The 21,691-nt window shown below is 45.6% G+C and overlaps 1 protein-coding gene across 1 annotated transcript in view; it reads right to left on the bottom strand.

Annotated features, from left to right (window-relative positions):
* The window catches only part of ADAM19 (ADAM metallopeptidase domain 19), a 275,869-nt gene that overhangs the window by 157,228 nt on the left and 96,950 nt on the right, over positions 1–21,691 (bottom strand). The window contains exons 7-9 of the mRNA XM_085617602.1: positions 20,696–20,761; positions 14,402–14,473; positions 3,116–3,282 (exon numbers count right to left, since the gene is read on the bottom strand). Coding sequence (XP_085473728.1) covers positions 3,116–3,282; positions 14,402–14,473; positions 20,696–20,761 — 305 coding nt within the window. The remainder of the gene's footprint in view (positions 1–3,115; positions 3,283–14,401; positions 14,474–20,695; positions 20,762–21,691) is intronic.

The following is a 21,691-nucleotide window of genomic DNA, read 5'->3' as shown; positions in this document are numbered from 1 at the left end:
ATGATGCATGAATTAGTGGTATTGATTAGGTCTCATTTGCACAGCTGTCTCAGAAAAAGTCAAAGCATTACTCCCTCTTTTACTTACATTTTATCAGCCAGCACAGAGAGTGTCTGCTCGAAGAATATCAGATCATTCTTAGTGTGCGCTAGAAGACAACCTACCCCACGAGACATTGTAAATCACCGAAATAGCTAAAGAATCCTGCATATTTATCTGTTCAGAATAGTGTTCTCATATGGACACTACAGAGAATTTCTCAAATTAATAGATATCATGCAAAGCACATATACCACACTATATAATTCTTTAGAATATCTTGTTTTATATGATATATAGAATTGCAGTTTTTGCATTTACAGCTCTTGAACTGAATCGCGACCCAAGTGGACCTGAGATTCTTGGCACCTTAACTGCTGATGATTTTACCGGGGTTGGACCCTTGTTCTTTGGCTGGTGGGTTCTTTGGGACCAAGGACTTTGTTTTTACTGTTTTGAACCACTGAACTAGGAGTTGTGGTTTCAGCCCACCAAATTGTTCAGAATGAACTCCAAGTCGAAGGTTGTTGAATCAGACAGCCAGACAAATCATAGCACAGCAAGGCTGCTACACAGTATACTCTTACAATCTCTACAAAAACCATGTAGTGAATACAAAGAGGTTCAAGTCCTGAGCACTTGTAAACTAAAATCCAAAGAGATGCACCCAGGCTTTATGCCGATAGCTGTTGGAGACCCCCGTGGCCTGCCCCCATTGACCTACTTCCCTCCCCCATACAACAAAAAAACAAAAGGCTGCTGGGGCTGGAGACGATGTCCTGGGGTGTTAATGGACATCGGCTGCTTGCACTAACCGAACAATATAACTTGCTTGAGCACTGCAGCAAGGGGTGTTGAAGGGTCTCTGCAGACATGGCGCTCCCAGCTGCACTTGTTCACCCCTTTCCAGGGCGGCAGTTTGAGGCCAGCAGTTTCGGATTTCTTTCCGCAGTCCCTGTGCGCCTCAGACTCGGATTTTACAGAGGAGCACAGAGGCAGCAGAAGCATTTGTTTTGTCAGTATTTTTCCATTTCTATATATAAATACAGAAAAGAACAAAAGGTTTTCCGTCTGTATTTATATGCAAAAATCTGTTTAAACAGAAAACCGGGAGCCTTAAGTGTAATGCACCCTGCTTTAGGGCTGTAAGGCCCACTGTAGGAGTGACTTACGTATATCGCATGCAGTGTTTGCAGACATGGCACAGAGGAGGTGTATCATGTCGTGTTTTCAGTTTTGTCTGCGCCATGTCACGCAATGGCAGTATGCATGAGTGTGGTGAGGGGTCCCTTAGGGTGGCACAATACATGCTGCAGACCTTAGGGACCCTCTTTAATACCTACGCACTAGGTACCAGGGTTACCATCTAATAGTGGCTAATATGGGTGCTAAAAGTCTTGCCAATTGAGGAACAATTGTACAGTTTTAGGAAAAGAGATGTGGCACTGGGTGGGAACTTGGTTAGCAGCTACCCAGTACACATCTGTCGAAATTGCATAAATTACCAGGCAAAAAGGGGGGGGGGTCACCATGTCAAATAAGGCACTTTCCTACTGTAGTTATCCCTCACTATATAAACTATAAACCAAACTAACACACTTATTGGATGATGTCATCAGTGGTGTTATCAATGATGTCATTTGAGATGTCATCAGTGATGTCATAAATGATGTCATGGAACATATCATGAGTGATGTAATATGTGAGGGCATAAGCAGTGCACTGCAGGGGCGCAAGCTATAGTTAGCCCTGCTAACTATAACTAGTGAGTTTCTGTGTTTTTATAGTTAACAACATAAATGCTGTCACCGACATTCACCTAACTATAAAGTCACTTTAACTTTTGTTTTTTCAGTGGATTTCTAAGGTTTTTGTTTAAAAAAGCAGATTTTTTAATCAAACCTAACTATAACCTTTCCTTTTTCAGAGAATATATATATTTATAATAACAATTGTAAAGCAATTTCTCCCCTTATTTCGTTAATATAAATGTACTTTTTTCTTTAAGGAAGGGAGAACTATCCAAGACCCCCCTTTTTAAATTTTTTTTATTTACATTTTTTTTATTTGAGGGGTAAACCTCCCAACCCTCACCTTTTTTAACTTTAGCACTGTGTACTCTTACTTACCCCCAAACCCTAACACACCCCATGTGTGGTCAGGGGCGTAACACAGGCCCCCGCAGCCCCTGCGGTGCGGGGGGGCCCCCAAGGTCCAGGGGGCTCCCTCAGCACAGCACTTGGGCTGCAGAGCTCCTGATTGAGCCCAGAGGGGGCCCCTCCACGTGCCTTGCAGGGAGGCCCCCTCGAGTTTCGTTACGCCAGTGTGTGTGGTAAAGCATGTGTGGTAAAGGCACCGCATGTTAAATGATGTGTGGTAAAGACATTGCGTGGTAATGCCTGGGTTGGAAAGGTTGTTTCCTGTTTCAAGTAAAGCAGCATTCCACATTCATGCACAGACGGGCTGGTCTTCAGTGGCTCCATATGTGATGTGAGTAGCGTGTCCAGTGCTATTTTTCGTTTGCATTCTGGTATTAATAGTGCAGTATTTATAACAGAAAGCAAAGAAGCAAAAAGTGATTGGATAAGCAACTGGCTAACCATTGGTCAACTTTAGATCCAGATTCCTGTGTGTTGTGGCTGTAGTTCTAAACCTGGCATTGCCAGTGCCCTCCTGGGGAGCCAGCCGATGCTGCTGAACGGTTCAGCAGGAGGCACCGCTCTGCACCATCCTGGCCCACAACAGCCAATGGCAGACGAGCAGTGGCTTTCCTGGTTTAGGAGGAAGAGTCCTTGTGAGCGCTTCACGCCACTGCCCCCTTGCGGTGGTACCAGCGCGATTCTAGATTTACAAATCTGTGCGTGTGCGTTTAACAGGTAACGCTGCTCAGCAGTAGCAGCTCCTTAATGCAGAATGCATACCTATCTGGCTCTGCACAGTTAGTACATCCATGGATCCAAGCACCTCTATTAGGTGGAGGTGCTCTAAAATGAATCTCAAGGCTGGGCCCTGGAAAACACCCCCTCAAATTAAACATTGCCCCCACTGCACCATTTCCACTATACCCAAGTCTTACGTGATGAGCTGAGCATTGTCATGTTTCTTGATAGACAGCAACTTCCGGCGCCAGGCAAGGAAAGACCAGAGAGTGGAGTAGGGGTTCTCGGTCACGTTGCACTTGTTGCCATCCGTCCAGACCTCGAGGCCCACCAGAGCCACTCGGATATTCAGCGACTTGTAAAACTAGAGAGAGGGGAAAACACAAGAACAGAATATATCACTGATGGCGGCGAGGGCGAGGCCAGGGATCAAGAGGTGTGGGGTGGAGGGCAGATCAAGAACTCTGCAACAATCTCACTCTGGGTTTGTAAGGAGGGCCACCCTACGGGAAGCGGTGCTTGCATCACCTTCAGATAAACAATAAATGCCAAAGAAGCCATTTGTGCCGGTTTGTGTCACTTTTGTGACGTAAACTGGCCCAAAATGTTAGTTACTCTCTTCTAAATAAGATTAAGGGACAGATTAACACAGTTCCATCAATATAAGCCTCTGTTTGTTACTGTCATAACTCTCGGCTGTTATGCCTTTTTTGTTGTACACGAGTAGCCCAGAAACCTGCAGAACACAACATCAGGAGCCCCTTTGGTAGCTCCATTGAGATGCCTTCGCTTTTTACCACAAGGGCCTTATTCTGATGCTGCAGATTTATGCTATTACAGTCATAATCATTCTGAGAGCCACTCAGCAGTATCACAATCAGAGAGGAACAAACAGCAGACAATTCACAACAGAAGAACTGAATTATTAGTTCTTGGGATCTCTTCTGTATCTATAACTATCGAGTGGAGGGTGCTCCGGAGTGAGTCCCTCTAGGCCCCTTTTTTATGTCACCTTTTTGTTACTTACCTATAACTTCCCAATTCTGCAGGATCCACCCCAAGAATCCCAGAACATTTAAGTTTACATTTAGCCAAACATATCGCAATGGGAAGACAGGATGTGCAAACACTCACACTTGCACCAGTGTGCTAGAAACATTCACAGGACAAGACCTAGAACCGATAGGAATCAGCGCATACACCTTGGAGAGCATTCACCTTATGATGAATAGATCATAAACCAGGATAATTCCACTAATGCCTGACCCATCCGATTGTGGCTGGAGGTGGTATTCCTGGGTTGGTGCAGGCATCTTTCCTATGTAAAGCAGATTCTCAGTCGGCAGAGTGGGCGGCTCTGCCCTAACCCAGGAGGGAGCCGGGCAAGCACCAACAGCTCTGGCCCGCTGTGGGCAGGAAGTGTGAGGATGGGAATAGACTTTCCAATTTCAGAGATTCCTCACATGCCAGAAGCCACATCTACAAGAAGACGAGTCACAGGAATTTATGCACCACAAGTTCCCGGGCCGAAGCAGCTGTCCGCGGCTTTCAGGGTGCCCGCGTTGACCTGTTGCGGCCCCCATACTTCCAGTGTCGGCCCAGCTGTTGCTTGGGCTCAGGATTCGGCATGCTGGTATAGCTATCATGCAGCATAAGGGTCAGAGCAAAGCATTCTGTTTTACTTACACTGACAGCTGGGTATCCGCCTGTTGCACGAAAATAATCAGAGCTCTAAATGCTAGAAAGTCATATGGCCGCCTGCACCACCTGATGCATCAGCTCTCAACCTCAAAACATGAGTTTCAGAAAGAAATATCTCTACTCACATGCGCCTGAATCTCAAAAAAGCGGCCATGTCTGAACTGGGGTGGCAGAGTGGGCTAAAAAACGGTGATGGATCAAACCCAGATCTGTTGACTGGGTGTGAATGTTTGATTGGTTCTGATGCTCCGTCCATCACCACCCCTTTTTGTACCGCTTTGTTCGCCATAAGTTGGCAGGGTATGCTCAGACGTGAGTCCCTTGCTCACTTTGCCACTGGATTCAAGCAAGCCTGGCTGAAGATGGCTGAAATGCCAGAAACCGGTCCTAGGAAGCTTGTTTCTGGTCCAGAGAAGGCATGGCTTGGCAGTTCGGGCTGGACTGTTCCCATGAGGCACAGGGTCAGACTGATTTGCATATGGCCATGTCTGAACTGGGGTGGCAGAGTGGGCTAAAAAACGGTGATGGATCAAACCCAGATCTGTTGACTGGGTGTGAGTGTTTGATTGGTTCTGATGCTCCGTCCATCACCACCCCTTTTTGTGCCGCTTTGTTCGCCATAAGTTGGCAGGGTATGCTCAGACGTGAGTCCCTTGCTCACTTTGCCACTGGATTCAAGCAAGCCTGGCTGAAGATGGCTGAAATGCCAGAAACCGGTCCTAGGAAGCTTGTTTCCGGTCCAGAGAAGGCATGGCTTAGCAGTTCGGGCTGGACTGTTCCCATGAGGCACAGGGTCAGACTGATTTGCATATGGCCATGTCTGAACTGGGGTGGCAGAGTGGGCTAAAAAACGGTGATGGATCAAACCCAGATCTGTTGACTGGGTGTGAGTGTTTGATTGATTCTGATGCTCCGTCCATCACCACCCCTTTTTGTACCACTTTGTTCGCCATAAGTTGGCAGGGTATGCTCAGACGTGAGTCCCTTGCTCACTTTGCCACTGGATTCAAGCAAGCCTGGCTGAAGATGGCTGAAATGCCAGAAACCGGTCCTAGGAAGCTTGTTTCCGGTCCAGAGAAGGCATGGCTTGGCAGTTCGGGCTGGACTGTTCCCATGAGGCACAGGGTCAGACTGATTTGCATACGGCCATGTCTGAACTGGGGTGGCAGAGTGGGCTAAAAAACGGTGATGGATCAAACCCAGATCTGTTGACTGGGTGTGAGTGTTTGATTGGTTCTGATGCTCCGTCCATCACCACCCCTTTTTGTACCGCTTTGTTCGCCATAAGTTGGCAGGGTATGCTCAGACGTGAGTCCCTTGCTCACTTTGCCACTGGATTCAAGCAAGCCTGGCTGAAGATGGCTGAAATGCCAGAAACCGGTCCTAGGAAGCTTGTTTCCGGTCCAGAGAAGGCATGGCTTGGCAGTTCGGGCTGGACTGTTCCCATGAGGCACAGGGTCAGACTGATTTGCATATGGCCATGTCTGAACTGGGGTGGCAGAGTGGGCTAAAAAACGGTGATGGATCAAACCCAGATCTGTTGACTGGGTGTGAGTGTTTGATTGGTTCTGATGCTCCGTCCATCACCACCCCTTTTTGTACCGCTTTGTTCGCCATAAGTTGGCAGGGTATGCTCAGACGTGAGTCCCTTGCTCACTTTGCCACTGGATTCAAGCAAGCCTGGCTGAAGATGGCTGAAATGCCAGAAACCGGTCCTAGGAAGCTTGTTTCCGGTCCAGAGAAGGCATGGCTTGGCAGTTCGGGCTGGACTGTTCCCATGAGGCACAGGGTCAGACTGATTTGCATATGGCCATGTCTGAACTGGGGTGGCAGAGTGGGCTAAAAAACGGTGATGGATCAAACCCAGATCTGTTGACTGGGTGTGAGTGTTTCATTGGCTCTGATGCTCCGTCCATCACCACCCCTTTTTGTACCGCTTTGTTCGCCATAAGTTGGCAGGGTATGCTCAGAAGTGAGTCCCTTGCTCACTTTGCCACTGGATTCAAGCAAGCCTGGCTGAAGATGGCTGAAATGCCAGAAACCGGTCCTAGGAAGCTTGTTTCCGGTCCAGAGAAGGCATGGCTTGGCAGTTCGGGCTGGACTGTTCCCATGAGGCACAGGGTCAGACTGATTTGCATATGGCCATGTCTGAACTGGGGTGGCAGAGTGGGCTAAAAAACGGTGATGGATCAAACCCAGATCTGTTGACTGGGTGTGAGTGTTTGATTGGTTCTGATGCTCCGTCCATCACCACCCCTTTTTGTACCGCTTTGTTCGCCATAAGTTGGCAGGGTATGGTCAGACGTGAGTCCCTTGCTCACTTTGCCACTGGATTCAAGCAAGCCTGGCTGAAGATGGCTGAAATGCCAGAAACCGGTCCTAGGAAGCTTGTTTCCGGTCCAGAGGAGGCATGGCTTGGCAGTTCGGGCTGGACTGTTCCCATGAGGCACAGGGTCAGACTGATTTGCATATGGCCATGTCTGAACTGGGGTGGCAGAGTGGGCTAAAAAACGGTGATGGATCAAACCCAGATCTGTTGAGTGGGTGTGAGTGTTTGATTGGTTCTGATGCTCCGTCCATCACCACCCCTTTTTGTACCGCTTTGTTCGCCATAAGTTGGCAGGGTATGTTCAGACCTGAGTCCCTTGCTCACTTTGCCACTGGATTCAAGCAAGCCTGGCTGAAGATGGCTGAAATGCCAGAAACCGGTCCTAGGAAGCTGGTTTCCGGTCCAGAGAAGGCATGGCTTGGCAGTTCGGGCTGGACTGTTCCCATGAGGCACAGGGTCAGACTGATTTATATATGGCCATGTCTGAACTGGGGTGGCAGAGTGGGCTAAAAAACGGTGATGGATCAAACCCAGATCTGTTGACTGGGTGTGAGTGTTTGATTGGTTCTGATGCTCCGTCCATCACCACCCCGTTTTGTACCGCTTTGTTCGCCATAAGTTGGCAGGGTATGCTCAGACGTGAGTCCCTTGCTCACTTTGCCACTGGATTCAAGCAAGCCTGGCTGAAGATGGCTGAAATGCCAGAAACCGGTCCTAGGAAGCTTGTTTCCGGTCCAGAGAAGGCATGGCTTGGCAGTTCGGGCTGGACTGTTCCCATGAGGCACAGGGTCAGACTGATTTGCATATGGCCATGTCTGAACTGGGGTGGCAGAGTGGGCTAAAAAACGGTGATGGATCAAACCCAGATCTGTTGACTGGGTGTGAGTGTTTGATTGGTTCTGATGCTTCGTCCATCACCACCCCTTTTTGTACCGCTTTGTTCGCCATAAGTTGGCAGGGTATACTCAGACGTGAGTCCCTTGCTCACTTTGCCACTGGATTCAAGCAAGCCTGGCTGAAGATGGCTGAAATGCCAGAAACCGGTCCTAGGAAGCTTGTTTCCGGTCCAGAGAAGGCATGGCTTGGCAGTTCGGGCTGGACTGTTCCCATGAGGCACAGGGTCAGACTGATTTGCATATGGCCATGTCTGAACTGGGGTGGCAGAGTGGGCTAAAAAACGGTGATGGATCAAACCCAGATCTGTTGACTGGGTGTGAGTGTTTGATTGGTTCTGATGCTCCGTCCATCACCACCCCTTTTTGTACCGCTTTGTTCGCCATAAGTTGGCAGGGTATGCTCAGACGTGAGTCCCTTGCTCACTTTGCCACTGGATTCAAGCAAGCCTGGCTGAAGATGGCTGAAATGCCAGAAACCGGTCCTAGGAAGCTTGTTTCCGGTCCAGAGAAGGCATGGCTTGGCAGTTCGGGCTGGACTGTTCCCATGAGGCACAGGGTCAGACTGATTTGCATATGGCCATGTCTGAACTGGGGTGGCAGAGTGGGCTAAAAAACGGTGATGGATCAAACCCAGATCTGTTCACTGGGTGTGAGTGTTTGATTGGTTCTGATGCTCCGTCCATCACCACCCCTTTTTGTACCGCTGAATCTCAAAAAAGACATGAGATATGCACATAAGATATCTAGAATACAAATGAAAGAGAGATAACCAGAGGGCCGCTGGACCCTATAAGACCATCCTTAGGGAATCCGTTACCTACTTTCAGAAGGAAGATCCTCTAATGCTACTTGATGACAATCATGATGTGCAGTCAGAGAAGCAGGAGTTCCTGTTGGCTGGTTCAAAGCACTGTGTGTCACAAGCAATAACCTTGACAGTGCTAGTTTGATTTATTGTTGCTGATAAGATGGTGCACACTGCAAGATGAATGGCCTTTTAGAAACCCTGGGACAGAGAATCATACATAGGCAACAGTAGGCTTTGACAATAAAGAGCACATTGACGTGCAGCTGGGAAGGTTATGACACAGAAGAATAGGTTCTCATCCGGTCCAGCAGAAAGTGTCTGGAACCATTCTAATACTCTTTGGTAGGGAAGTCCCAAGATGTGGAGCCTCAGCTGCATAGCTTCAATCTTCTCTATTGTTAGCCTAGGCTTAGCGACCAAGAACAGTGCTGGGTGACAGGACTGAAGATCGCGTATGGTTATATTTTATCATTCTGTTAATACACTACAAGGCCTTAAAGGCACATGAAGACTTGTCAGAGTTGCGAAAATAAATCTCCTAACCATTGTAAAACAGTGCAGCCAAGCGGTTTACAAAATTATTGTCCTCCAAATATATAGTGGCCATAATATGGTGAAGTTAGGAACATTCAAGTAAGTATAGATTTACTGTTCCCAACTCACTATCTACCTACCACTTATTTGTTGTTAGGCCACGCTTTTACCCTGCTTCTCTGTGCAGTTCTGGTGGTGCAGAAAGGCGTGTTCAGTGTTCCCACTCCAGTGGCAGCAGCTCTTGTACTGGGGCATGATCTCTACATTCAAGATGTCTCCCTCCTCTGGTTTGAAGTGCAGCATTCTCTAATCGGATGGTCCATTCCTTAGACCTTCAAGAGAGACAAGGTTTTTATCTCTGGTACCTCAGGTGCCAGACTTTCCCTAACACAACGCATGCCACATCCACATCTGCTATGTGGAAGATGATTCATGAATAAGCTAAACGGCCAGCTTACATCGAGTACACTGGCAGTGGACTTCCGTCCAACCCGCTACTCCAATTGACGGTTAGCACCAAACGTTTTGGAGGACAAAGTCACTACAAAGAGCCTTTCCTTCAGATGTTCCATAAATCCACAGCAACCATTCTCCCAGAGAAGTCTCTTTCTCAGTTTGTGTTTTAGAAACCAGATGATGCCTAGCAATTAGGGTGATTTTATTGGGTCCTTATTTCTCTCTGGAAGATGAGTAGGTAACACCAAACAATCCCTCTGCAAGTAAATATTTTTCATTTCTAGCACACGTCAGACTTCCATGCTTTCTACATTCAACACCAAAAGTACATGCTCATCTAAGCAATGTTAACCACATAGGGGGTGTCACCTTAGAGTGTCTTTGCAAGGAGTCTACTGCATGCGAAAGGGTAGAGCATGTCCATAATTCTGGAATTGGATGACTCTGTAGCATCTAATTGAGAGGTACCATGCAAGCAGCATCAAACAAATATGTTATCACAGAGCAGGATCCTGTATGCAAACCGGGAAACCACCACTCGGAGCATTAAAGGCAGTTCTGCTGCATGCCCATTTATGGCTCCTCTAACTGGAGATGGGACTAGGGTCTTCAGCCAAGCCACAAGCCTTAAATAGACCTATCCCAGGCTCAAACTGTCACCTATCCTTTATCACATCTACCTGTCTTGCTGGTTGATGTTTCACAAAGGTCTCCTTTTGTACAACACCTTCTACCTGCCTGTAACTATGAGAAGTGTATGCCAATGTCAGAGCCTGCTTAAGATCCATGTAATTTTGACTGGTGCTATAAAATGTAATTGAACTATCCATTATTGTTCACAACCTTATAGGGAAATTGATGGCAGGAACTACCCCTGTAAAACGACATTTAAATTATATTTAGCTTTCACCACTGTTGCAGTCCTAAAATGTTTAACACACACTGTTCGCCACTAATTTCCCAAGATATTCTTGATGGACATGCTCTAAGCTCTCTGTAAAGTTATTTTGAATTAGTGGTGGGTTAGATGAAAACTTCACTTACGAAGTTGGCCACAATTAGGAAACTCCACACTTTATGAAGCAGATGACGTTTCCTAAGTTTAAATGATGTAAGACTTATCCTTTTAGGCCTCCCAAGTATGCTAACTTACTGATGCAGAATGTCCCAGGTAAGACATCCTCTGGCAAATACATTTTGAGTGTGGTGGCTGGACATCCATCACTGATGTAAGATGTGTGGGAGGAAGGCCTGCTGATTTTTTCAAAAAAATTACTTTTTATTGCACAAGGCTTGAATAATTAAGAAAAGACACAAAGATGCGAGTAAGCCTACTTTACAACTTCACACCCCTATACTTTAAATCCCATCTAATTGTTAGGATTTAAAGTTGGATTGTGAAATGTTGATTGAGTGTGCTTTATTATGTGCCTTCAAAAATCCATTTATTCCTTCACATAGAATAACATGGTGTGCACCTGGAAATCCAAACCAGAACATCGAAGGCACAGAACATCGAAGACAGACAATGGAATTCAAGATACTGAGATTTAAGGAAAGTTTTTCTATACCTTATACCACATATATTCACCTACTATGCAAAATATATATATTATGCACCTACTATGCAAAAAATATATATATATATTTATATATATACATATATATATATTTTATTTTTTCAAGGTACATAGATGTAGAGCTAGGAATAGTAATCCTATACTTCCCTATATACATTTACCTTTCAATATTCTGTGCTTTATATTCTTGTACCACGATATTCTGGGGGTTGTTATTTAGTAGTACAACCCGTATTTGAAAAAAAATGCATCTATAGAGCATAACTTTAATGTTTGGTCATAGCTTTGAGCCATGCCCCTCTAAAAATATTCTTTTGGCTACAGGCCTGGCAGGTAGCCCATGTCTGTTTTTAAGGTCTCTTTATGCAAATGTTGTGCTTCTCAGATCACATGTTGACCTGCTGGAACTGGCTTCACCCAGACGAGGTAACACAAGAATCTCCTTGCTCCTTTCAGTGGATGTAATTTCATCCTGGCACACACATTTGATTATACAATGCTTTATACACTGAGCCAATGGGATGCAAGGGCAGGGGGGCAGGTATAGAGTGAGAGATAGCAGCACTGACAACCACTAAGCCTCCCCCTTTTAATTTTTGCTGATGACACGCTCATATTGGCTAAAACACAGAAGGGTCTGCAGGTAGCTATAGACAAATTTGTGGATTTCTGCAATGAGAACGATTTAGAAATTAACATCAACAAAACCAAATTTATGGTCTTCACAAAGAAAAAACCACAGAGGGGCAATGTTACGATGAACGGGTCTAGTCTGGAACAGGTTGAAGTTATGACCTATCTTGGTGTGACAATGGACTATAGATTACGCTGGAAAGAGCAAATTGCGGCGCTTAGCTTGAAATTTACGCGTCTATCCGGTTGTCTGGTGAAGGAGCAGCGGAGTTCTCTGACCAAAAGGGTATTGCCCGCTCTTAAAATATATTGTGCAAAAATCAGCTCTGCCATATTATACGGGGCTGATATATGGGGTTGTGTGGACCTGGCTGTCCTTGATAGGATACAGAACAAATTTTTCCGAAACCTAGTCAGTCTTCCTCCATCAACACCCGCTCTACCACTATTGATGGATATGGGGTTCCATTCAATTAAACATCAAGCCCAGTACAGGATGGTGGCGTTATGGAGACGAATATGGTCCACACCGGAACTTGCCATGTTTGCCCAAGAGCTTCAGGATGTTAGATCACAACAGGGGGCAGGTGAAATTCCATGGTTTAAGTCAATTAGAAACACTCTTATCGGAATGGGCCTCCCCCAGTTGTGGTTTGAGCCGGGCTCTCACATCTTTCCCTCTAAGAAAGATTTTAAATCTCTCTTCTGGTCTATGGTTAAAGATGAACACGTTGCTCTTTCAGAGAAACCGAACCTGACCGGTCTGTTCCTGCTACATAAAATAGTCCCTCATACCGAGTGCTTTTGGGATGTAATTGTCAAAACCTTAGATAGGAAACTTTACTTTCAGTTCCGTCTAGGTACATTGCCATTACGGGCCTTCACCAGTGGTTGGCAGAAGCCGGCGACTTCACTTTGTCCATGTTGTACTGACCATAAAGAAACAATAGGTCATTTCTTGTTTGTTTGTAATGCTTACCGTGAACCACGCCACAAGTGGCTAAAGCCTATATGCTATAGATTAAAGACCCGGTCGAGCAGTGAAGCCTTGCTCATTCTAAGAACTAACACCTCTGAATGTCTTTCCATTGGATTGGCCAAATTCCTTGGATGGGCTTGGTTATTAAGGTCTAAGACAGTTTGTAACATACCGTCATGAAAAACCCATATAGTACGTTACTTTACTAGATTGTGTCTCCGACCAGTATTGATGTTGTGTCTTTTTATATGCATTTGTTCAATAATAATCTTCTCTTGTCGTCTTTATGCACATATTTAATTTAATTGAGGTTTTAATCAACTCTTAATTCTTTTTGTTTTATTGTTCTTTACGCTTAATTTTCATATAATATCATTGATTATGTAATATTGTTATTATTTATATGTATGTAAATATTTTGTCTTTTATGAAGAATATTCGAAATAAAGACGTTAAAAACTGAAACTGATATATACATATATATATATTTTATTTTTTCAAGGTACATAGATGTAGAGCTAGGAATAGTAATCCTATACTTCCCTATATACATTTACCTTTCAATATTCTGTGCTTTATATTCTTGTACCACGATATTCTGGGGGTTGTTATTTAGTAGTACAACCCGTATTTGAAAAAAAATGCATCTATAGAGCATAACTTTAATGTTTGGTCATAGCTTTGAGCCATGCCCCTCTAAAAATATTCTTTTGGCTACAGGCCTGGCAGGTAGCCCATGTCTGTTTTTAAGGTCTCTTTATGCAAATGTTGTGCTTCTCAGATCACATGTTGACCTGCTGGAACTGGCTTCACCCAGACGAGGTAACACAAGAATCTCCTTGCTCCTTTCAGTGGATGTAATTTCATCCTGGCACACACATTTGATTATACAATGCTTTATACACTGAGCCAATGGGATGCAAGGGCAGGGGGGCAGGTATAGAGTGAGAGATAGCAGCACTGACAACCACTAAGCCTTGTTCAACATCCTACAAACGTAAAAACTATATACAATCAGGAGGGGCTTATATATAAATTCACTCAGGAGAAGTCTGTAGGCTGTCTCCATACTGGAGTGCAGGTAAAATCACCTGCACTCAACAGCTTACTATCAGCTGCTGCTAACCCTTAGTTGTGTCATGGTCATGTTATGGGTAATGACGCTAGAGATCCATGTTAAAAGGACTACCGCTTTGCATATACCACTATCACACAAAAGTACTGTATTGATGAGGAACAGCCAAAATCATGGAGAATGCTTGTCAAGGTATTTGTGAAATGAGCCTCTTGTACAAGAAAACATACTGAGCCAGTCAGAATGAGAAAATGAACAGCTGGATGACATGAACACTACATCAAAGACTTTAGACCCTTCATCTTTATTGACTGATATTGGCATTCTCTACTGTGCACTGTACCAGTATCCATAAACAGAGCTAATGGCCCCTGTTTAGCCCATTCACTGAAACTAACCAACATCTCGATTCACAGTCTTTAGTCAGGTTGAGAGATCTTTGGGTTAAAGGTGATATTTTTAGCAAGGCAAGCACACCACAAATGGACTCACCTTGTCAATGTAGTTGGCAACTTCTATCATTTTCTGTTTTGTTCTCACAAGATCGTACTCATGTTTCTGAAACTGGACAAGAGAGGCAGGTGAATAAGTGAGTAAGTTGCTTGGGCATAGACAGCAATAGGATTCCAAAGCGGACTGTTCCATGAGTGGGATCAGAGCAACATTGAAGTTACGGGAGTTGCTCAGCAAGCTCATGAGAAAGAACAGAAATTGTCAAGGCACTGCATTCAAAGGCTAATCACCAAGTTCTATGCACATCTGCAGCTATACCATAAGCCTACATATTTAAGCAGAGGTAGGATATACCTACATATATAGGGAGCACTCTGCTGTCTTTTCGGCATGTTGAAGCTGTACATATGCCACACATATAAATAGAACATTTGGGTGCAGGAGACTGTGAAATATGGAAAATAGTTCACATTTCACACTGAAATATGCATTTCATCATCATATTTACTCCCTCTCCACAACACCTGGTGCAGACCAAGATACATTAGAAATAAATCCCAGCTTTGGCACAGATCCAAGTATAAGAATAAATCCTTGTCAAGTGGCCCCCTGGGTGATCACCTACACCTTGCCCAAAGGCTGGCTCCTTTTCTCTTCCAAGCCTACCCTCAGAGTGAAAGAAGTTTCTATATGTCCACCACCTTTCCCCAGGGCAGGGTGAGAGATATTTAATTTCCATCAAGCCATCTCTTAGCTGAAACAGTTAGTTGATACACGGAATTGTTTAATGGCCAGGATGGGTGTTTGTGCTGCCCTCTGCGTTGATTTTACCCTTTTGGTCTTCTGCCTTGCCAGAGGGTTCTAGGGTTGCATTACACTCCCCTCGCCTTGCCCAAAGCTTATGGTAGAGAGGGGGGGTGCTAATTCTCCCCTAGAAAGTGTGTTCTAAGGCCATCTCACAGCTGTGCCTGCAACCTGTCTGCAACTGCAAACCTTTTGGTCTTCTGCCTTGCCAGAGAGTCCTAGGGTTGCATTACACTCCCCTCGCCTTGCCCAAGGCTTATGGTAGAGAGGGGGGGTGCTAATTCTCCCCTAGAAAGTATGTTCTAAAGACAGCTCACAGCTGTGCCGCCAACCTGTCTGCAACTGCAAACCTTTTGGTCTTCTGCCTTGCCAGAGGGTCCAAGGGTTGCATTATGCTTCCCTCGCCTTGCCCAAGGCTTATGGTGAAGAGGGGGGGTGCTAATTCTCCCCTAGAAAGTGTGTTCTAAGGCCAGCTCACAGCTGTGCCGGCTACCTGTCTGCAACTGCAAACCTTTTGGTCTTCTGCCTTGCCAGAGGGTCCAAGGGTTGCATTATGCTTCCCTCGCCTTGCCCAAGGCTTATGGTGAAGAGGGGGGGGTGCTAATTCTCCCCTAGAAAGTGTGTTCTAAGGCCAGCTCACAGCTGTGCCGGCAACCTGTCTGCAACTGCAAACCAGGCATTGCCACAGCGGTCACCTTCCTGGTTCCCCCTTCATCCTTAATAAAATGATGGTGAGAGATGACTGGCAAAGCTCGCAGTTGAAATGGTGCCATGCTCACAATTCAACCAGGGTGGCCGTTTACTGTCCTGATCCTCCTTAATCCTCAATAAAAATGAGTGTGAAAGAAAAGTAGGGCATGGAGCTGTGAACTGCCCCGGTACACTTTTTTTAATTGAAAAAACACAAATATCCCTTGATCAAGCCTGTGGAACGGAGGCAAAAAATCCTTCAGGATCTTGGGCAGGAAATAAAAACCCAAAGAAACAAACTACAGCACTATAAATTTACAAAAATTCAATAAAACACGTTTTTTTTAGTCATTCACATAGTACGAGAACTCTGGGAGCGTGTAAAGAAAACATTTACAAATGCTTTAGAAGAGACAAACTATCCCACTTTTGCAAAATCGAGCTCTTCATTATTATATGTTTACAAACTTCTAATGCACTAGGAATGTGAAAGAGGCCTAGTTCAGCTAGCAGTTGGCCCAGGGTTTCCCTGTTGCAAAGAGGACACGAGAAAGCCATTTGATAGCCTAATAAAACAATTTTAGTTTTTTTTAAATGGGACAAATCACCTCATTCCTTTATTGAAATATATGACCACGGACAGCCCTTTTAGAGCCTATGTGATTGCACTGCCACAAATTAGACCATGCCTGAGGGAGGAGTTAGCCCCTCTTTATCAAGGTCTTGCAGCTGCAGCCAGCTTCCGAAACAAGATGTGGGTGGAGCGGACCAACCGGATTGTGAAAGATAACACTTTCACCAGAAAGTTGTCATGCTGGAATTGGGTGGTGGTACTTGCTGCTGATTTCCTGCATGCCTAGAGAGTGAGGCAGGAGGTGGAGCCTCTTGGGTCTGAACTGGCAGAAGCCCACTGTCTTTGTCTCCCTGGGGTCAGGTGTCCCGAGGGAGGAATTCCCAGATGTCTACCACCAGATGAGAGCTGCTGCAGGCCAGCAGTACAGGTGGGGGAGTTCCTAGGATTCCCAGTTTGACAAACATGTGTGCAGGGCCCGCAAGTGGTAAACCTAGAGATTATAATAGTCCTCTACCCTGGAAAAGGAACAGCCGACTGAAGCTGTACTCGGACAAAATGGAGGTCCTCATCCTCGGCTCCACCCCCTCGGCCTGGGACGACTCCTGGTGGCTGACGGCACTAGGAGCACCCCCTTCACCCACCAACCACGCACAAAACCTAGGGGTCATCCTCGAATCCACACTCTCCATGACAAAGCAGGTCAACGCCGTCTCCTCCTCCTGCTTCAACACCCTCCGCATGCTTCGCAGGATCTTCAAGTGGATCCCCACCGAAACTAGAAGGACGGTCACCCAGTCCCTCGACAGCAGCAGACTGGACTACGGCAACGCACTCTACGCAGGAGCCCCGGCCAAACTCCTGAAACGACTCCAACGCATCCAGATCGCCTGATCCTGGACATCCCCCGCCGCAGCCACATCACACCCCACCTGAAAGACCTGCACTGGCTCCCCATCAACAAGAGGATAACCTTCAAGCTCCTCACCCACGCACACAAGGCACTCCACGACACCAGACCAGCGTACTTCAACAGACGACTCAGCCTCTACACCCCCGCCCGCCAGCTCCGCTCCGCAGATCATGCCCTCGCCATCATCCCCCGCATCCGAAGAGTGACCGCCGGTGGCAGATCATTCTCCCACCTCGCCGCCAAGACGTGGAACACCCTCCCCATCCGCCTACGGCAGACCGAAGACCTTCTATCCTTCAGGAGACTCCTCAAGACCTGGCTCTTCGAACAGTAGCAGCACCCCCCCCCCAGCGCCTTGAGACCCTCACAGGTATGTAGTGCGCTTTACAAATGCTATGATTGATTGATTGATTGATTGATTGGAAAATCACCAAATTCGACCCATCCATTGACTGTATCGCACAAGGCTGTGCAAAGGAGAAGTGGAGAAGTGTAGCTCACTGGTTAGAGGAGGCATACCCTGAAGCAGAGATCAGGCTCGGGACCTGGGTTCGATTCCCGACGCGGCAGGGTCCAGAACCCAACTGTCCACGGACTCGATAATTCTCGTTTCGGTGCCCACTCTAAGCACGAGTTCACACTATGCAGCTCTGGGCAACAAGCCTGCTTAATCTCCACAACGGCCCCCCGCGGCGGGATGCCTGGCTTTCACCTTGGGGATGCCCAGTACGGGTTATCTTACAGGGAAAAACCAGGACGGGTTCCCAATGCAAGCGCCAAGATGCCCGTAGGGTGATAGTTGCGCTCTATCAGTACTCCAATCAATCAAAGGGGAACTATAATGGATTTCCTTTACCCGGGATGAGCAGACAATCAATTAATGTTGACCACAAGTCATGTGTTTGCTGATGGAGCGTCGGATATCAGCATGGGGGTGCTGGAAAAGAGATTTGATGTGCGAAATGGCGTCTTGAGACCCTCACGGGTGAGTAGCCCCTCTTTACAAACCCCTGATTGATTGATTGATTGAATGGTACGCTTCCCTGCTCTCTCACCATGCGCTGGTTGCCTCCCATAGCTGAAAGATAAACCTTTGCACCTTAAAGTGAATGCACTGGCATGAGTGCTCCAGTTAGAGTAGCGAATGTGCATCTTTCCACTTAAAATGTTTCAGAGAACAGCAAGGAGGGAGAAAGATGGTGGCCTCCAACTTTTAACTTTTAGCCTTTCAAGTTGCGAAAACTGACAGAAGTCACACTGGGCATTATAAAATTACTGGATGATTCTGGCATTGTGTATTGTGTATTGTCAGCCATCTAATGCCCAAGAAAATGTGTTGGTTAGGACTTCACTCTCAAAGTGATCTGGCACTGTATTCTGGACCATTAATGTTTTATCGCTCACAATTTAGGTTTATTTGTAGGTCTTCGGTTATGTATTCTTCATCCAGGGCTCTCTGCACTAGTCATTCAATTGCATATCATTGTGACTGGGAAATGCTGGCGCAAGGAAATTAGCTGTATTTGAAGGTTCTCGATATGGCATAATTAGGAAGAAATATATATGTGCGATTTCCCTCTCTACCGTATTACTACAGCACACTGCATTTAAATTTCTTCTTTTGCCAGCAAGAAGTTTGTTGTGCTATAGTTAGGGTTAGTCGCTTTATGGTGTCACAAGGAACTGCTCTAAATGAGGTTTTTGCTCTACAATGTCAGTGACAATCACTGCAGAGATGGTCACTGTCAGTACAGCAAAAACAGAAATCGCTGTAAATAGGATTTGAATAGGGTTTTGTTTACAGAATGACTAACGGTTGCTGAACAATTAGTTTATCTCTTTCGGGCACATAACAGGCCCACCTCTTCCCCACAACGTTACATATGTTTGGGAAACCATTATAAAAACAGATACAAAGCAAAGAACACAATGAAATGAAATGAGGTTAGTGGAAAATTGAGGTGGTGTGGCAAAGCTTGCTCGTAAGTTCTGGCTTTTTCTTGTATCGCCTATTGTAGTAGACACCCTAAGTACGACAGGTATGCCCAGACCTGGGTCTCGTGCTCCGTGGGCCATAGGACTCAAGTTATACCTCACTGATGGGGCTTAATCAGGTCAAAACCAGTCTGGGGTTGCTTGTGGTCACATCTGGAGGGAACTGTGCTTGCTAGTTTGGGCTGGACTGTTCCTACTGGAGCAGGACTGAGACTGATGTGCAAAGTCAGGTCTCTGTCTAGAATGGCACAGTGGGCGAAGAACAATGATCTGGAAAATGGTCCTGAGCAAGAGCTAGTGTCTGAGATTCATTCAAGCATTCCTCCTGTCACCTTTTCGTTGTTTGTGCAAATTCAACTGGCCATCAAGTCCTGCTCATGATAGAGCAGGCCCCTCTAAGAGCATCTTACTGATTGGCCAGAGGCGTTAGTGAACAACGCTGTGGCTTAGAAACATTAGTTCCCCAAGAATGGAAGTTTGAATTGGCCAGGAGATTAAACCAATGTATTTCTGCACTTGTTAAGCGAACGCAGTACTGGGACTCCAGTCACTCATTCTCAGTTTTAACAGGACTCCGGCTTCAGAGTGTAGGACTCATACTAGACTAGAGACAGCATAACCAGGAGTCCAAGATAAATTGCATTTTCCCCATACTGAAGCCAGATGGAGATATATAATTTGACTACAGGGACACCAAGCAGTGAAAGGCACTGAAGAATACAGGACAGCAGACTGCAGATATTCCTGCGCTATTTGCACGCACTCAAAAATGGGTTCAAGGTCTATTTCAAAATAACTCCACACAGCTTAGAAAATACTTTCACCCCCTTTTTTGAAGTTTTCTGAATGCACGTTTAAAGGAAATGTGTGTTCTTTTTCTAATGGATTATGAGTTTTATTTTCCTAAAATGCGTACAGTCCTATGCGGAATGATGCAGGGAAACGAACTATTGCAATGCTTCAACTGTGAAGATGATGGACTTTGCCCCAGTTTTTCTTTTCTTTAAGACTCGTCCATTGATATGGGATGGAGAAGTAATATGACAGAGAATCTACCACCAAAATGAATAAACCTTACACTCTATGTTAGATTTAGTAACCATTGAAGGGGGCTGTGGAGTTGTAGGCAGTGTGAAATAAGTGGAATTGTGGAAAGAGAATGGCTGCTAAGGGTGTGTGATTGCAGATCTATTCCTAGGCCAGTATTCTAAAATAGACCCTTTTGCCATGCCTAAAGCAGCTGAGAGACTTCAAAAGAGTGCGGTTTACTTCTTGTGCTTCTGGCAACAATAATGTAGTGTTCAGAGTGCTGTACTGCTAACACGTGGCATTTATAGATGGTTGGGAATATCATTCTTACCTCAGCATAATCAGCCACCAGGTAAAGCTCCACATATTTCCAGCTGTCCAAATCCTCCCTTCTCACCTATAAGAAAGGAATTAAGATCAATTACTAAACTCACAGAATTTTGCATAGAGGGGTGAGAACATCAAAAGTGAGGTACACCTTATAATAATATCCATCAACGGATGTCAATCATAACACATGGCGTTAAAAAGGTTAACACACACAGATGCTGACAAGAACCATTAGAGGGAATATTTTGAATGGGATTGATAAAAGGTGAGGAACATATAATCCCTCGGAAAAGCAATCATAAGGTAATTTGATTCATACAAGTAATTTCCACTAGAGAATTCTCCACTGGTGGAATTACCAAAGCAATATTGTAATACTGTGATGGTAATACAGCTGATGAGGCATAGCAGTTCTGGACAGGGAAAACTGACAACGATCCTAAGCTCAGCATACATTTCTGTGAATAAGGTGACTGGTGTGTTGCAATAGAGAAATACATCCTAGTTAATGAAAATGCCGACTGGCCATCTTAACAGAGCGGCCAACCAGCATAACAAATTGGCCAACAGAGCTCAACCCATACAGGAAGCAATCCACAGAACACACGGAGAACCTCGCCCAGTGGGCAAGAAAGATACCAGGTTAGGCAGAACACCACAATTGAGGGCCAGTTCACAATACTATGAAGGACTTTCATCCAAACGCTCTTCAACTTCAGTCTAACTTTGCCCACACCAAACTCCTACGTTCATACCAATAAAGTTTGTGCCCCAGATAGTCAATGACGCAATTCAATTCCCCAACGGAGGAGGCTCCTCCTTCCTTATGCTGCTGAACCGAGCAGCTTTGATGCTGTTAAACATGAGACTCTCCTCTCTATCCTCTCCTGATGCATGCGCACCACACAGACTGTTCTCCGTTGGTTCTCCTCTTTGTTCTCTGGGCATGACCAACTCATCTATAGGTAGAACTTCAGATGACCCTTGCTCTATATTA

The sequence above is a fragment of the Triturus cristatus genome, chromosome 7, assembly GCF_964204655.1.
Source record: "Triturus cristatus chromosome 7, aTriCri1.1, whole genome shotgun sequence".
NCBI classification, from domain to species: domain Eukaryota; kingdom Metazoa; phylum Chordata; class Amphibia; order Caudata; family Salamandridae; genus Triturus; species Triturus cristatus.
The sequence above is the reverse complement of the archived record's forward strand: the minus strand, read 5'-3'. Positions and strand labels throughout refer to the sequence as shown.